The sequence below is a fragment of the Thermobia domestica genome, chromosome 1 (assembly GCF_964235325.1).
Source record: "Thermobia domestica chromosome 1, izTheDome1.hap1.1, whole genome shotgun sequence".
NCBI classification, from domain to species: Eukaryota; Metazoa; Arthropoda; class Insecta; order Zygentoma; family Lepismatidae; genus Thermobia; species Thermobia domestica.
In genome coordinates, this window is record NC_137454.1 from 154,509,169 (window position 1) to 154,527,068 (window position 17,900).

At 36.7% G+C, this 17,900-nt stretch overlaps 1 protein-coding gene across 1 annotated transcript in view; it reads left to right on the forward strand.

The window, feature by feature from the left end:
* Fnta (farnesyl transferase alpha) overlaps positions 1-15,426 on the forward strand; it is a 48,790-nt gene extending 33,364 nt beyond the window's left edge. The window contains exons 5-7 of the mRNA XM_081764811.1: positions 7,036-7,236; positions 10,819-10,999; positions 14,817-15,426. Of these exons, the coding sequence (XP_081620937.1) occupies positions 7,036-7,236; positions 10,819-10,999; positions 14,817-14,963 (529 nt within the window). The 3' untranslated portion in view covers positions 14,964-15,426. The remainder of the gene's footprint in view (positions 1-7,035; positions 7,237-10,818; positions 11,000-14,816) is intronic.
* The last annotated feature ends 2,474 nt before the right edge of the window (positions 15,427-17,900 follow it).

The window sequence follows — 17,900 nt, forward strand, 5'->3', positions numbered from 1 at the left end:
AACTATGATAGATTAATAAGCAAGTCATTTGGTATCTATAATCAGTAAAAGTACATCAAGTTACAATACGAATCTCACCTTGCAAAAAGTTCACAAAAGAAAATCAAAACAACTTCCTCCGCACGCACATGTCTCGTCAAACTGAACTCGAACACTACAGTGGGCTCTTGGACAACTAAAAGCATAATTTCTTGCTCTTTCCAGTAGTAGCGCATGCAAGCTGTGATATGCAAGGGTTCCACTTTACCAGCAGGATTCCACAGTACTACCTTTACCTCTAATAAACACATCAAGGATTTAGTAGGAACAACCACAGTTATTTCGGGTCCAGCAAATCATGTATTTAAACATAAACCCATCATTAATGACATACATACAGGGGTTGGGCAAAAAAATCTAAAACGTTTGCAAAAGTGTGAAAATCATATCTAGTATGGTGTGGGGCCTCCTTTTACATCCAAAACAGCTTGGATCCGACGTGGAATGGACGTATACAGCTCCTGAATCATGGTGTCTGGAATTTTGTACCATTGTTCCTCCAAAACCATTGTACTATTGTATGAAGTGTTTTTAGATTTTTTTTGTCTATTCCCTGTATTTTACATAAAACAGATTATCAAAAATAGAATAAAATAAATTCGATTCATTCTGCATTCGTACAAAAATCCAAAAATTAGTATTGACGAAGAAATCTAGATAATGATTGGGATATCACTGTAAATAGCTTAATTAGTCTTTAAAAGTATACAGTTTTAAAACCATAGTTTTATCACTAAATGATCTACGTACGAGTGTATGTTCCAATTATTTAGATCAGTGATTTATCAATTTACCAGTATTGAAATATTTCAGTGAGTGTACAGGAGAAAAAAGTATAATTGTACGTATGATTAATGGTATGGCTGAAATATAATATGGTTTCATGCTTAATACTGACAAGTTTAAACGGAGAAAGGAACCATAAGCGGAAAAGGAGAAATTAGAAGGCATTTGTTTTCTTAAATGAAGTGTATTATGTTCTGTACATGAAATTTGTAGTATGTAGTACTCTTAACTCATTGCCTGAAAAAGACTGCAGTTCTAATAATTGAAATAATTAAGAAGGGTTAAAAACTTTTGAATACTAATTAGTTGCAAGTTAACTACACTGGCCGTCATAAATTAAGCAACAAATGGATACTCAGGTGTATAAGGAAAGTAAACGCATGCTGGTGAACAAACTGTTATTGAAATTAAAGAAGCACCTATTTTGCGGCATACAACAAGAAAAACTACCAAATGAATGTACACCCGTGGGAAAAATATTATGCTGGACGTAGGTGGCACTGAAACTCGGAAACACTGAAGCCCAAAAGGATGGCTTGCTGACACTAATAAGGAATGTAATCACCGCGCATAGCAATACAGGACTCACTATATCGTCTTATGCTGATAATAAGTGTTTGTACCAGCTCATTTGGTATCTGGGTCCATTGTTGACGCAGATCCCGTTGAAGATCATCAAGAGTTCGTGGAGGTGGTTCAAGGCTCGCAATGCGTCCCCCCTAGAGTATTCCACATATGTTCGATCGGGTTGAGGTCCGGGGATCTCGATGGCGAATATGGTGTTGCTCCAACTGATCGACCAGTTGTGCTCTATGGGGATCAAGATTATCGTCCTGTAGAATGAATCCCTTACCTCTAGCACGTGCAAAGGGTACAACGTGACGATCCACATCATCATTCCTATAGCGCTGAGCTGTCATTGTGTCACACGGGAGAACATACAGATCAGTACGTTTTCCAAGCGAGATGCTACACTATGCAAGCACACTTGCACCATCATATCTATCTCTTTCAGGAATATTGCATGGATGGTAATGGGTTCCTGTTTTTCGCTAGACCAATCTGCGTCAAGAATCACTGTCCAGAGAAAATCTAGATTCATCAGTAAAGAGATCTGACTGCCATTGCTTCTGGGTCCAATTCACATTCGCTCTTGCCCAATTTAATTACTGCTTCTTGTGACACCGGGTAAGGAGTAGACACACCACTGGTCTTCTGGCATACAACCCACCTTCGTGAAGTCGCCTGCGTACTATACTCGTTGATAGAGGACGTCCAGTGGCAGCAACAGCCTCCACACTCATTTGAGTTGCTGTTGCAGATCTGGTTGTTCGACCTCTCAAATGGATATATCGATCATCCCTGGCCGATATCACACGCGGTCGACCGCCGCTGTTACTTCTCATAGCAATGTGCGTTCTCTGCAACTTGCTCCATAACCTGTTGACTACGACTCGATCGACATTGAGCCGCGGGCCATGTCGGCCTGATGCTACTCTACATCCAATCTACCAATGGCAGACTAGCGTAATTCATCCGACAAATGATGCCTCGTTGCCATATTTACCTGTTTCTCTCCACTAGATTTGCCTCTGCATTCTACACACACAGTCAGCCAACAATTCCGTGAGCTCATGTAGTCCTCGCCCATACCTAGCACTTTACGAAGTCGTGTGAGAGCAGTATAATCGCGAGTTCATTCGCACAATCTTTCCCCGATCATTTGTCAATGCTCGTTGTATTATGACATCCATTTTCTCTGCATTTCACCCCCCCCCCTTTTCTTTTTTACTGCACATTTTGTCTTTGTTCCTTAATTTATGACGGCCAGTGTAGATATAAGTGAAGATAGATTCTAAGTGAACGAGGTGAAATGTCCGTTCTCCGCACGGAGAGAATAGGTTTATGAAAAATATTTGAGACCTTTTTCTCCTTAGGATATGCATTTTAATGAAAGTGTAATGATAAAAATCATAAGATATTCTACTTTTGTAATGAGTTTTCAAACACTCTATGCCCCTAGAATAAATCTTTAATCAAACTGGCATGATAAACATTTTAAATGTTGTAACTTTTAAACTAATACATCAAAAGAGCTGAGAGAAACTAACGACGCTACAGTGTCACAAACATCCACATTTTGGAGTCCTCTACAACAGTGAGACGAACGGCACAATGCACATCCAAAATACTTTAGTATCTAACATAATGATTAGGGAACGGACATTGTTGAAATGTCATCTTTTCTTTAGTATCGCGGACACAGAGCCCATCAAATATACATAATATTACAAATCGTTCTGAAGCAAGGAGTTGTAATTTTAAAGTGTTTTTTTTATATTTTGCCAATTTTCAGCTTTTAGGACATTTTTTCGATTTTAGGCGATTGTTTTAGTCATTTTTTCCCCAAGTTTCAGCTATTGTTTCTTCATTTTTCGTAAGCTTCGATACTTTTCATTAGTTTTTGACATTGTTTTAATTTTGGAAATATGTTTGTGACTTTGCATCGAGGTAAACACATTTTCTCATAAGATGACAATTTAAAACGCACTACTCTTAAGTTCTACGAATTATGTTTAAATTAAATAACTTTTTAACAAGAGTCAGGCTAATTTCGAATTTTATAACAAAGGCGCAACGGAATTTTGTTCAAATTAGACCTGATAACATTTTAAGGTTCTTGCATTCTGGAGCAACCAAATAAACTGACGAACTTATAAGAAATAATATCAATAAAAATATAACCAATCTTACCTTCTTAGTTCCTTGGTAGTCAGTTGGCTGGTATTTTGAAAAACATATATATTACTTGGAGTATGTTTATTGTTGCACAAGCCTTCGATAATAAAATGGTATGAGTCTTTGGAGTAACATGAAAATAAAACGAAGAAAAGAAGCAAAATATCAATTTAAACCATTAAAAAACAGTCAATGAACATCATATCAGTATGTACTCTTTGATTTCCCGATAATCTTCCATGTAATTAAACCTGATAAGTCTGTTATATCCAATGTGATTCTGTTATATCCAGTGTGATGAATGAATAAGTTTTTTTCGACGCCTGAGAAATAATACGCAGCTCTAGCCAACATCAGGAAAATGTTGCACTAACCTACTCTCAGGGACGTATGACAAGGTCGACGTGCATAATAGCACCGGTAAGTACACAGAACGAGGATAGGGTGTTAGATGAAAATATCTATTTTCAAGAAGAGCAAGAATCTCTTTCACATGTGCAGTTTTCATTGGATAGTACACCACAAATTTCGAATAAATATCTATTATAGATAAAATGTAATAATATCCGTGACTACACGGCAATTTTCCAACTATATCGGTGCCTAGTTTATAATGAGTCGAGTCTGCCTCGATCACACAATCTTCCTTCGAGATGACGTAGCGTACTTCGTTTCTGCATAGCGAATACAGTCTCTAACGTACTTCTTGATGTCGAATTTCATATCTCGCCAGTAGAAGAGATTTCTACAGAAAGAGAAGCACTTATGGACTCCAAAGTGGCCTGTCGTATGGATAGCATTAACTATTTTTTTAATTTAACTCCTAAAGGATCACAAGTAGCCCCTGCAATGTTTTCAGTTTCTTCATATACAGAATGCCCTGGTGTAAAAGAATAGTCCCGATTCAGTAGCTTCTTCAAGAGATTTGGTCCTTCGGAAAAACTCATCAGATCGTTGTTTTTCTTTAATTTCTTCTAAGTCGAAGACTGGTGTATCCTTCACTAAGAGAATATTTACAAATCTTTGCTTGGATTTAGATGGGACTTCCGTTGTGTATCGACTCAACACGTCTGCTGCGTGATTACTTTTTCCGGGAAGATGTTCGAAAATCAGATCAAATCTCTGCAGCTTTAATAGCATGGTGTTGTCCTTTTATCTAAATTCTTCAAAGTGAAAGCATGAGTTACAGCTGCATTATCACAGTGGATTACAGTAGTCCTACACAGAGCACACTGTGAAAAATGTTCACAGGAATAACACAGAAAGTACTTCCAGTTGGAAAATCGAAAGTGAGAGTTCGTGAGGTCGAACCCTACGACCCGCATATTGTAGGACATTTGGATCTGTGTTCCTCGATGACCACTGAGCAAGATACCCAGCCAAATTTTCTATACAGGCATCTGAATACATATGGAATGTTAAAGAGAAATCAGGTTGTCCTAAGGCTGGAGATTGGCTTACAAGTTCAGTAAGTTTCTTAAAATTTTCCAGTAACTCTGGAGTAATTACAAATTTCTTGTCTTTGTTAAGGTCATAGAATGGTGCTGTTAGAGCTCCAAAATTGGCACGAAACGGCGTCTCCATACAACTAAACCTAAAATGCCCTCAATTCTTTCTTGTTTTTAGGAACCGGATTGGATCATTATGTTTGGGATCTGGTTTCACAGTAGATCCACTTATAACATGATAGAGGAAATTTTTTTCAGGCCGGATAAAGTCAGATTTCTTGAAATTGAGCGAGAAATTTGCATTGTGAAACGTTTCAAAAACACGCTCCAAATACTGGAAATGGTCTTCTAATGAAGGACTTGAGACGAAGACATCATCCAAGTAAATAGTAGCAAATGGTCTCGTAGTCCTGTCAAGGAAGTTGTACATGCAATTTTGAAAAATAGCTGGTGCACTTTTGATTGCCATTGGGAGCGAACACATAACATATTGCCTCCCCATGTACACGAAACTAGTGTATTGATATAAAGAAGGATCCAATCCTGTTCCATAATATCCAGCTGAGCAGTCGAAGCTACTAAAGAACTCTGCTTTGCTTACTTTATTCGGTATATCACTGATGGGCTCCACCTGTACTTTGGGAGCTATCACCTTCTTATTAAGGGCATACAGGCCCAGCACAGGCCGCACTCCCCCTGATGCCTTACGCACACAGTGAACAGGGTTATGGTACGGAGAGGGTTGTTCCTTACCTATTCCCAATCTAATCCAGACGCAATTCGCGTTCAAAAACCTCCTGCATGTACTGCTACGTCATATTTTCTGGTATCGCGGACACAATGCCAATCTTTTAAAGATACAGTTGTATTCTTTTAAAGATACAGTTACAAATTTGTCATTTTTTTACAGTTTTTATGCAGCTACAAATTTAATTGTCTTTTTTTACAGTTTTTACATCATTTTCCACGTTTTAAGGCATTTTATAGGTCATACATCTATACTTTTTAGGTCATGAACTTCCGCCTCCAAATTATGATCATGATACGACTGATTTCGATTGAATAGGAACAAAGTTCAAAGGGATTGAAAATTTGACGTTTTTTAAAAGCCTTGATTTCAGAAAACTGCTTGAAAACGTCATCCAATCGTGTAAATGGTTTCCAATAGATCTGAAGATCACAGTGCCGTTTACAGCAATTTGATATTTTAAACCGTTCTGGAGATAGGGTAAATAAACACTGGTAAAATTCGCAACACTGCGTAAAATCATGTGATTTAAAAAGTTTTGTTGTAATGTTACAGAAAGTAAATCAACAGTATTTTTAAGAAGTTCCCACTAGCACGCCATTTTAAGCATTATAGTAATATTCACTTTTTTCATATCTCGAAACGGTTTGACATATCAAATTGCCGTAAACGGCATTATAATCTTTATTCTTATTGAAAACCATTTACGTAATTGAATGTAATATAAATAAAGTCGTTTGAAAAAAGTTAAATTTTCATTTCCTTGTAACATTCTTTCTGCTCGTTCGAAATAAATCATATAATGCTGGTAATATTCGATGCTATGGCACTTCAAATGTAGATTGGCTCATCCGTCTCACTTGCGTTGTTACTGTTATAGAATCCTCCAAAATTTGGTTATTTTTCGATGTCCGTGATATTGTAGCGTCCTTAGTTTGCAGCACTGAATAACAAGTATGGTACAGATGGTATAAGTTTTTATTTAACACGTAGATCTGAAATATATAACCTAACGTGCAGCCATTTGAATAACTATAACTTTATATTGGATTGGTAATACTCTTAATCTGGTTGTATTGCAGAGTATATCAAACAATGATCCCTAGCGGTATTTGCATGGTGCGAAATTTCCATGTTTTTTATCTATTAAAGGGCATATCAAGATAAATATTCCATCCTGTATATTATCGTGACTACTGTATGCTGAAAAAAAAAAAAAGAGTATCCGTGCAAGCAATGATTGTTTTTGCAATAAATTTTACGTTTACATTTCAGATTATTTTCTCAAGAAATGGAATTTGTAGAAAGATTGCTGATTGAAGACATACGAAATAATTCTGCGTGGAATCAACGATATTTTGTTATTATGAATACAACAGGATTCACACCTGAAGTTATTCAACATGAAATAGGATTTGCTCTCAATATGATCGAAAAGGTTACAAATAATGAAAGTGCATGGAACTACCTCAGAGGGTTAGTTATATTCGTATATGCGTTTATTTGTTTATAGTGGTTATTCCAGAAGTATAGTAGAAATATTAGTGATAGCGAGCATTCATTGCTTATGTAATAGGTGCTTTTATTTATAGTCACTTGAAAAAGAAAGAAAAAACTTGAAACTTTATATAATACTGTAAACATTCGTATAATGATCTTTAAATTTTGCAGACATGTATTTGTTTTGAATGAAATTCTTTTTCAGTTGTTGTTTTGTTCAGAAATTGTTTTTGAGCAACTCTCGGCATCATTTCTTTTAATTTCAGGGTCTCTGTAAATATTGCACGCTTTAATGAATACATTATGTAGTGTGAAAGTACGTAAAATATGCATTTACTATTTTAAAGTAAATGAAATATCTTGCAGAATTTTCACATTCCAGGAGTAAAGTTAGCCAACCCCCCCCCCCCTCGAAACAAAATCGTAAATACGGTACTGGCCGTACACTATATTTCCATATGCAGTGATCAAGTAAAATATTTTTCGAACGAAACAGCACTTCATTTTTTACACCATTTTTTCTTATGTTATGAAGTAGTATATTACAGTAATCTAGTTTTTATTATTATCTTAAAATAACCACATTTATTCGTGTATTTTCAAAATTTTACACAATATGCTCAAAATAAGATATATGATCAAATAGTTGATTTTAATTACTAAGCTAGAGTCATTCTCTTGATATCTTACGTGGCCACCCTTGGCACGGATGTCTGCCTGAAGTCTTCGAGGGATCGATTCCATAATGTTTGCACACAAGGAAGCCTAAATTCTAATCAGTTTTCTTGCAGCTCCGAAGTTCATCTAGAGTCGTACAGTCACGTGGTTTCGGAGTTAAGGATCTTTTGACTTTAACCCGAAGGTGATCAATTGAATTGAAATTAGGAGATTGTGGAGGCCACTTAGCTAAGAAAAAAAAATCCTTATCGTCAAAGACATTTAATGGTGATACCAGCAGTATTCTTCAGATTGCTTTCTTATTGAAAGATAAGGTTCCTAATATTGATCTGCCATTGCTTGAGTCTATCCAGAAGCTTCGTCTCCAGGATGTCGACGTATTGTTGAATGTCTATCTTGCCAGTGATTTGTCGGCTTCACCGAACATACCGATTGACCATCCACCGCAACATCAAGTTGTCTCCACCAAACCAAGAATGGTTTGTACATTATCGTCCTGGAGACGTTCTCTGACCTTCCCTCATATCCATTGTTTCTCATCAGATCAAATGAGTTGCTTATAGTCTGCCGCAGGGGCAACGTCGAATGCCTTGTGCTTAGGATTTTGGTTTTCTGTTTATTACTTTCTATTTTATTTTATTTTTTACCTTAGAGCCATCTCTTAAACCGCCTCTCCTGCGACTGGCGTTAGTTGAATTTAGTTGACTAAGATCAACTTCCAGAAGGCTTGAAAGATGTCGATGATATGTTGTTGATCAACACAATAGTATTATTTGTGCCTTCGGGCCTCATTTTGATTTGGGAGCACTCTGCTTGTGAAGTTTCGTATATTTGCCAGAAACAAATTATAAAATCAATAATAATAAACACGTTGTTACTTAGTCGTCTTAAATATAGATTTCTGGTAAGCAACTTAAGTTGATATTTAATAGTGCTTCCAAAAATTATGAAATGGTTCGTGTCTATTCACGAGTATCCCCAATTTTATCCGCCACCCGCAAAGAAAGTAAAAGTATATCCGCAAAAACTATATTGATACGAATATCGGAATCCGCGCTGATCTCTTATCTGTTATAGTATAACTGCCATATCTGATAAGAACACGTTATTACTCCAGCCATTCTGTATAGCATGATCATGATTGTGCTGAGCAGCTTCTTTTTTAATGCTATGTGTTGGCAAGTAAACTGTGTTTTTGTTTGATACAATGCTATGTTGATATTTTATTTTTAGTACGCAGGTATCTGAAATACATTTTAAGTATTTCCGCCTAAGAAATGTATGATTGTTGGTCTAAAATATAAACCGCAACTGTTAATTTGATTTTAGTATGTAGATGAGTAGATGATGATTAGAGATGTTTAGATGAGTATGTAAAATACAAATTCTTCACTGTATAGTTACTAAAATAAATGTTTACCATGAGGGAATTTCTTAGGTTTTTAAACCATTGTTTTAGAATACGATGTACTTTAATAAAAGAAATCAATTTATTGAGAATATTAGAATATTAGGTTAGTGCGAATGAAACGTCCGCTTTGACATGTAGCAAACTCACCTTAGCAACACAACACAGGAATAGACGGAAGTCTACATCTAGTGTTACAAACTCCTGTGGCAAACGGGCTGAGGTACCCAGTCAGTCAGGAGATAGTGCGTTGTTGAATAGGGCCGTATGAATGTGTATCATAACACAATTCCAAATGATGCATTGTTTCGAATTCTAACTGGGACATTCTACACAGCAGAACGAAAAAAGTAGAAGAATAGCAAATGAACACATTATTCACCGTTGGTTTGTCAGATTCGGTTCCGGTGACACGACATTGAAATGTGAGTCCTGTGGGCATCGACTAACATCATCTTCGGATGAGATTCTCAGGAACACCGTGGAGCCGGGCTTCGGAAAATTGTTCGTGTCATTATAGGCGAGTTTGGCACACACTATTCCACTGTTGCTTGACGGCTTTGTACTATTGGTAAGGTGAAAAGGTTGGACTCATGAGTTGACACTGACCAACAAGAATCGCCGTCTTGAGATGTGAAGTTCTCCGAGTGTAAGGAATAACCACGAAAGTTCCCTGCATCGAATTGTCACTTCAGATGAAAAATAAATAAGTTACGACAATCGTAAACGATCAGGACAATGGTTGGATCGTGATCAACGCCCAAGATGGTTTCGTAAATCACCTCTCCACCCTTAGTTGTTATTGGTGATATGATGATCTATGGTGGGAATGATCCAACACCGTCATGTAATTCTCAGACTGATTTTCACAGTGCCGAGTTACACAAAATATAGCGCAAACTTATCCGCAAGTATGCATTAATGGCTTACGTACAGGGTGTCATTTTGGACAGGAATGTTCGCCCACATTTACGCAAAGGATGGTGCAGGCTCTCCATGCGTTGCAGTATGAAACCCTCCCTCACTCGCCGTATTCCCCTGATATCTCTCTCAATGGCTACCACTCTTCCGCCATCTCGATCACTTCTTAGGAGGAATCTTCCCTGATGATCAGGTGGTGCAACGTGCAGTTGAGGACTTTTTCGCTTAACGGACTTCAAATTTCGTTCGCCACGAAATCCAGCCGTTGGCGGAGCGATGGTAAAAGTGTGTAGTTACAAATAGTGACTATTTAACCAGCTACTATGTTCCCCCCGTTCGGTTTAAAAATGATGCATCTGGGGCGGACATTTCAAGCTCACCAATCTAGTAGATAAATTCACATTTAAAGACTGGAAAAATTGTATGAGAGCGTGTATGTATTCACGTATTCCTTTTTCAAAAATCTCATCTGCAGATGAAGTTTTGAATTTGTTTATTACGTAAGTTCAAGAATGTTTTTTTTTTTTTTTTTTTTTTTAATCTTAATTTAGAATTCTACTTCACCATGAAGGAGGATTAACTCAAGATTCTAGAGTAGCTGAATTCTGTGAGAGTTTGTATGCATCAGGATGCAGGTCACCGTATTTGCTTGCACTTCTAGTTGATATATGTGAAGAACACTTAGAGAGAGCTACTGCAACTGATAATGGCTACGTAGTGCGAGCAGTAAAGGTAAAATATATATCTTTCTCTATATTTATATACTTAAAAAAAAAGTAATCAGTAAAGCGTGGTTTTAAAATTTAGTTGTTAGTGCTGAGTTCTTTCTAGCAGATAGTGAATAGTTATTATAGAATTGCAGTTATTTTGATACTTTATTGTTATTGTTCGTTTGTTTGTTGAGCCTGAACTTTCTAATTCAGTATATAGTCAGTATGGGACGTAGACTTACAGTTTAAGATGAAATCCAAACCACCGTAATGCATTTAATGCTCTCCCGCCGAGAATCGAACTCGAGACCATCTGCACAAAGGCGCGCGCCTTAGCGACAAGGCCAACAGTTTTTTAATAATTTTTATGCAACAGTAAGAACAGTGTAATATAAAGGTTGTTTCTGATCTATTGTGATGATTTTTAGAAGCAATAGTAGTGCAACCTAGCGCGAAAGGAATGACATCACCTATTGTATGGATCATTATATCTAAGATTATCGTTGGTAGATGTGGTGAACGTTCGTGTTGAGGAATGTTGCCGAAGATATACTTTTACTTAGAAGATTGCATAACAGCGCTTGCCGATGCTAAATACGCGAAGATGTGCACGTAACATGGCCTCACTGCGTCGAAGAATGTTATATCATCTGCTTTAAAAGAGGCAAGGAGTGTGGAGGTTCTTGTAGGGCAGGAACAAACTAACTTCCGTGCTACGAACCGTACATTAGCTACTATCAGGAAAGTGAAGACTCTCGTCATAAAAAAAGAAACCAGATACAGAGGTGTATTACAAAACATGTTAGAAAATTCTCCAAGACAATTTACACCATAATTCATTGTAATCTGAGATTGGAGAAGCGTCAAAGAAAACGTGGTGTTCAGAAACTTTTGCCAAAACATGTCACATCAATAGTCGATTGTTCTGGGAACATCATCTAACGAGTAATAGGTGGAAATATTTTGTCACACAAGACAAGGGATATGTATACCACAGATATGACTGACAGGCCTCGTGCTATTTTCTACAAAGAAATAGTGTAAAAAAAAACTTCCAAAGATTGCACCGCCAGTATAGGGAAAGTTCCTTCAAGAAATGGCAGAAAAATGTGGTATCCATGTAACTTCCTTCATATATATCCTCTGGATGCTTCACGAATGGATACCACAGCACAAATTACCCCTTCAGTCTTCTCAAATGGGCTTGACTAGCGAAAATTCCTTACAATTGACAGCTTGTTGGAAGTACGAAGAGGATTGTTTGCGATAGGACATGTATACACTGCGTATGACTCTCCTTTTGAAATGTCGATCCCCAGCGGTTGCCAGAATACAGAACTATCAACTAGAGCATTGGTGTGGTGGCATGGAATTTCATGAGGTAGGAGCATCTCAAATTTGTCATTTTAAATCGGAAGCAATCTCTATCAGGTACGACTCACAGACGAAATAAGTCTTTTATTACTATTGTATATATGGTACTAGTAATAAATCAGCTATCATTTTGTTAGTTATGGTTACCTAGAGTACATTTGTTTTATCTTGGCACGCTTCCCGCCTAAAGTATGGATCTGTCTGCAATACGTTCTTGTCACGCCGCACTTAAGTTGCGAGTTACAATACGCTAGGAAACACAGAAAAACGCTACACCGCTCACAAGTCACTCTAACACACTTGTTGGCGTGTGGCAACTAAGTACTTCAAATACCCGCCAAATAGCAATAACCTCATTGATGGTCTGGCTGACAATTGACGTCACCTACACGACAATGCCAATAAGACGCCTATTGGGTTAAAATGTTCACGTGAGTGCTAGCAGAAAGTACTTTAAAAACCAACGAAGTGCACTGGCGGGAAGCGTGCTAAGATAAAACAAACGTACTCTAACCCTGGACTTTCCAATTTCAAACTCCTGTGGCAGAGAACTAGGTTGTTAGACGATGGAGCCTTGTTTCCTAAAGTATCTGTCATTTCAAATGTCTATGAAGTTCCTTTTGAAAAGAACCTCATTCCGTTCACGTTTCTTTTTGCAAAAAGTACAATCCCTCGTTTCTTTTATAACTGTAAACTAACATTTGGTTCATACAAAATGATATGTGTGGATTCTCAGCATTACAAGTATTCTGTGGTCTGTTAAAAATGAATCGATTCAGAAGTAAACGTAAAGCATATCAAGTAGAAATATCAGTACAAATAAATATTTTTGGAGGAGAAAATTGTAATTAATTAAAGAATATTGAAAAATACGAGTCTTCTAGTTTTCAGCAGATTAGCAAATCAAGGAACTCGATTGTCTAAAAGTTACTTCCAGATGTTAAAAAATTGAAAGATTTGGACCAATTGAAAATGTGGTAGTTTGATATGTCCACTCTGACAGTGAATGTGAAGGACGTAGTGTTGTCTAATGAAGAAGGGTTCAACTGTTAACTTTACCCTTTCTGGTGCTTCTCCCCTCGAATTAAGACAAAATAATAGGAAGACGAAACATAGAAAACGGATTGCCAACCTTTCAATGGCATATAAGACTCTGATTTCTAAAATGCAGGGCGTTCAAAATCAATTTCTTGTTATGAGAAGCAGGTAGAGATTTGGCTACCTTTCACTAGTAACTATAAGAGACTTTAAATTCTATTTAATGATGAAATGTTTCACTCCAGTATATATATATATATATATATATATATATATATATATATACCGTCCACAATTAAGTAATGAGATTGGTTTTATTGTGACGAAACAGTGAATGCAATCCGTAAACCAGTATGTGCGTTCGAAAGAGTAATTGTTCCTCTTCAATCGGGCAACAGCGCATTGTCGCACGGGAAGCATGACGGGAAATACGACGCCATTACCAGCAGTCACTGAGAGGCCCTCATGAAGCTAGCACCATTGAGCAGAGAGTGAATATAAATTTGTTTATTAAACTGAATAAAAGTGCCACAGAGGCTGTTGATTTGTTGCAGAAAGTGTATGGGGATGTGGGGATACGGAGAAATTTCTACTTCAGAAGTCAAAAGTGAAGACAATAATCTTGTGTTTCAATGACAGTAAGGGTATCATTCATCATGAATTTGTACAGGAAAGTCACACAGTGAATGCCTAGTTTTATTTAAGTATTTAAGAGCGTTTCGTGAAGAGAATTCGTCGTGTTCGGACTGAATACTCAGTCCCAGGTAGCTGGTTCCTTATCCATTATAATGCACCCGCTTACCTGGCAGTACTTGCTCAAGGATATTTGGCCAAAAAGCAAGTGTATGTGCTGCAGCAACCTTCCCCGTATTCTCCAGATATGCCCCCCTGCGACTATTTTCTGTTCCCTAAACTGAAGTTACCGTTGAATATCTTGTAGAACATGGTCGATATATCAAACGGGCGCAAGATTACAACCTCATACTATCACCTTGTTGTTATGTACTAACTTTGGGCCAGATCCATGAATTCGTACTGGGTGTTTTTATATTGTTTTCACCAGTCTGTATGCATAAACTTTCAACTTTGAGGTTAATTTTACTCCCAATTTTCCTTGGATTTCAGCTCCAAGCATTAGACTTATTCCCTAACCCTCAAAAGAGAAATCACACTCCAAGATCCATTAAAATTTTATGAAATGTACGAAGATTATCGTAAAACAGATAGATACGCAAATCTATGTGGAGCAGTATGATAGAGATTCCCTTACTCTTATTCAGTTGCAATGTTACTCTTGTTGTGCTTTATCTTATTTATGTATTTATTTTAATGTCTCTTTTCAATTGTAAGTGCAATTTTTATCATCTATTTTAATAACTTAAAAGTGAAGGTATTGAACTAGTATCCTTTGGAATTACTTTTTGCAGTTGTGCGAGGCCCTTGCAGAAGAGCATGATACAATTCGCAGGGAATATTGGAAGTATATTAGTCGAAGCTTAGTGCAACGTAATTTCAAACTTAATGATAGTAACAGCAGCGGCGATGCACCTGAAGTAATAGAAGAAAAATGTTAGAAGAAGGAGCAAGTGAACAAGAAAAAAGAAGTTTGTGAATCATCGTGGATATTTGTGAAAACTAAAAAGATACTATATTTACAGCATTGATCTCAGTGTCGATAGGCCAAATGAGATATGGAAGCATTAGTCACTATTTGTTACAGTTAGGAACGATTGTAACAAATTATTCTTTGTTTTGTGTTTTGAGTTACTCTCTGCACTGTGAAGGTATCTTTCCAGGTTTTTAAAGCTAATTCGAGTACTTATTGTTGTATTGATGGAAAATAAATCAAAGCTATTAAAAAAGCCATTATGAATGTGAGACTCACGCCCGAAAATATGCAAGATTAGAATGGCTTATAATGATTAATTCATGTGCTATGAATGTATACATGTATATATGTGTGGATGTGTACATATGTATATGTGTATACTTATCTAGATCTGCGAAATATTTTTTAATAAAATACGTTCCAAATTAGTTTATTATTTTTAATATGAATATTTTCTACGTACCAGATTTTTTTTTATCTCTGTCTTGCTGAAACTTGATACCAAGTATTTGCAATTCAGAATTTTCTAAAGAAGGCGGTTGAAATTTAAAATGTCAGAAGACGCTTTCAGTCGTAGAGAGTGCATTCTAAAAATATGTTTCCAACTCATAAAAATGTACATTTGTATATTAATACTTATCTGTGCAGGGATGCACAATCTCCCAAGGGCTAGGGCTCAACCCTCCAGATTTATCATTCTTTACCCAAATTCATCTTTCTTTCCCCATTCTCGAGTTTGATTTACCATTTTCGATTAAAAATTATCTCCCCTCAACCGACTGTGAGCATCCCTGTGTCTTTGTAGGAATCTTTAATGTAATATTTCTAACATGTAACACTTCCCAAGTGCAACACTCCGATTTTGATAAAATTTGGCAGGTAGATACTATCCATAAAGTAAACGAATACGTATTTTTTATTTTCTGGGGAAAAACGGTTTTAGGAGGCAAAAGTCCCCACTAAAAAGTTTGAAAGTTGACGCCCGAAAGGCAAGAAAAAGTGAACCGAAGTGAATCAAATTGTGCACAGATATTGTAGATGGAAAATGAGGGAATGCGGGTTACGTATTTCCTAGAAAAAACGGTTGGGTAGGGCACGGACCCCTCCAAACCTTTGATCATGAAATATCAAAAGTTCTAATAACAGTATGTCAGATGTCCGTAAAGAACATGAAGAATTGCAACGAAACTTTGTGTATGGACAGTAGGCAAAAAATAAACGAATACGTTTTTTTTTTTTTTTTTAATTTTCTGCGGAAAAATGGTTTTAGGGGGCAAAAAACCCCCAGCCAGAATTTTGTAATTTGATGCTCGAAGGGCAAGAAGAAGTGAACCGAAGTGAATGAAGTTGTGCACAAATATTGTAGAGGTAAGATGAGGGAATACGTGTTTCGTATTTTCCTGAAAAGCAAATAACTATTGAGTGGACCGAGGCGTTGTGTGGCGGAAGGAGTGGACCGAAGCGAATGAAATTGTATGTAGATATTGGATATGTAAAATAAGGCCTTTCGTGTTTCACGAGTGTCTCCATCCGATTTGTTCAAATTTAGCAGATCAACAACAAGCACAAGCAGTATAGCGTATTTTATAGTATTTGAGGAGGCACCTTTGATCCTTACAATGTTTTTCCTCATAAACAAAAACACGTGTCGATTTATTTCCTGTTTGCTGTTGATGTGCCAAATTTGAAGCAAAACGGATAAGAACATTTGAGAACCACGAAGGTCCTAATTTTACATTGGGTCTATACAATATCTACACACAGTTTCATTTGCTTCGGTCCACTCCTTCCTGCGTTATTACGGTAATATTTCTTTTTTCTCGGAGGGGGTCTAAGCCCCAACACTGTTTTTCCGCACAAATTAAAACACGTTTCATTTATTGTTTTGTAAATTACCCCTATATGAAGTTTCATTGCAATTCTCCATACTCTTTAGGTACTTCTGACGTATACTTATTTGCACTTTCGATATTTCGTAATCAACGGTTTAGAAGGTCCATGCCCCACTCAACCGCTTTTTTCAGGAAAATACGAAACCCAATTACCTCAATTTACGCCTAAATTATCTGTGCACAAATTAATTCACTTCGGTTAACAACGGTACATTGTATATTTATATTATAAATCTTTATTACTTTGTAATTTTGGACCATAAGATATTCTAAATATGTACTAGGCTGGCTGATTTTTACTATCAGAAGAAGAGAAAGAAAAAGAAATAGTGTATAGATATAATGTTAAGATATTCAAATGTTTTAAAAAATAATAATGTTGTCGATAAGAGGTTCTCAGGACAACAAGATATAAATAAATGGAATTACTGTATGACACATGAGTTTTTGTTTTAGTGGCTCAATTAATTTAATATGCAACAAAACCGTTCTAAAATTGGTGCCGAAACCCGGAAAAGGAAAAGTGAAAGTGTATCGTTCGAAGTACAGTAAAACGAGCACCATTGAGCCTCACATTGATTTCACTATTTTAAGAAGTGGAAAAGTAATACACCGAAAAAACATGTGTACTACGAATAGTGAAGCGACGGATATCCAAATGGTTCAGGCCGAAAGGAATGCTCCAGAAAATTTAATGGATGTACTAAGAGGGATATCACAACAGACTAAAGACCAAGCTCAGCATTTTGATGAAAAGCTTGGGCAATTGCAGGAACGCAACGACGGCAAATGGGACCAGATACAGGAACAATTGAATCAAGTGAATCAACAAATTGCTGCTAAATTCGGACGTTACGATGAAAATATGGAAAAGATAGTACAGCGATTCAACGAAGTTCAAAACTCTGTAGACATTATAGAAACAACGGAGAAAGCAAATTTTGAATGTGAATTAGTGAAATGCACGGAGTTTTCACAAAAGCATACTACCGTATTGGTTGGATCAGAAT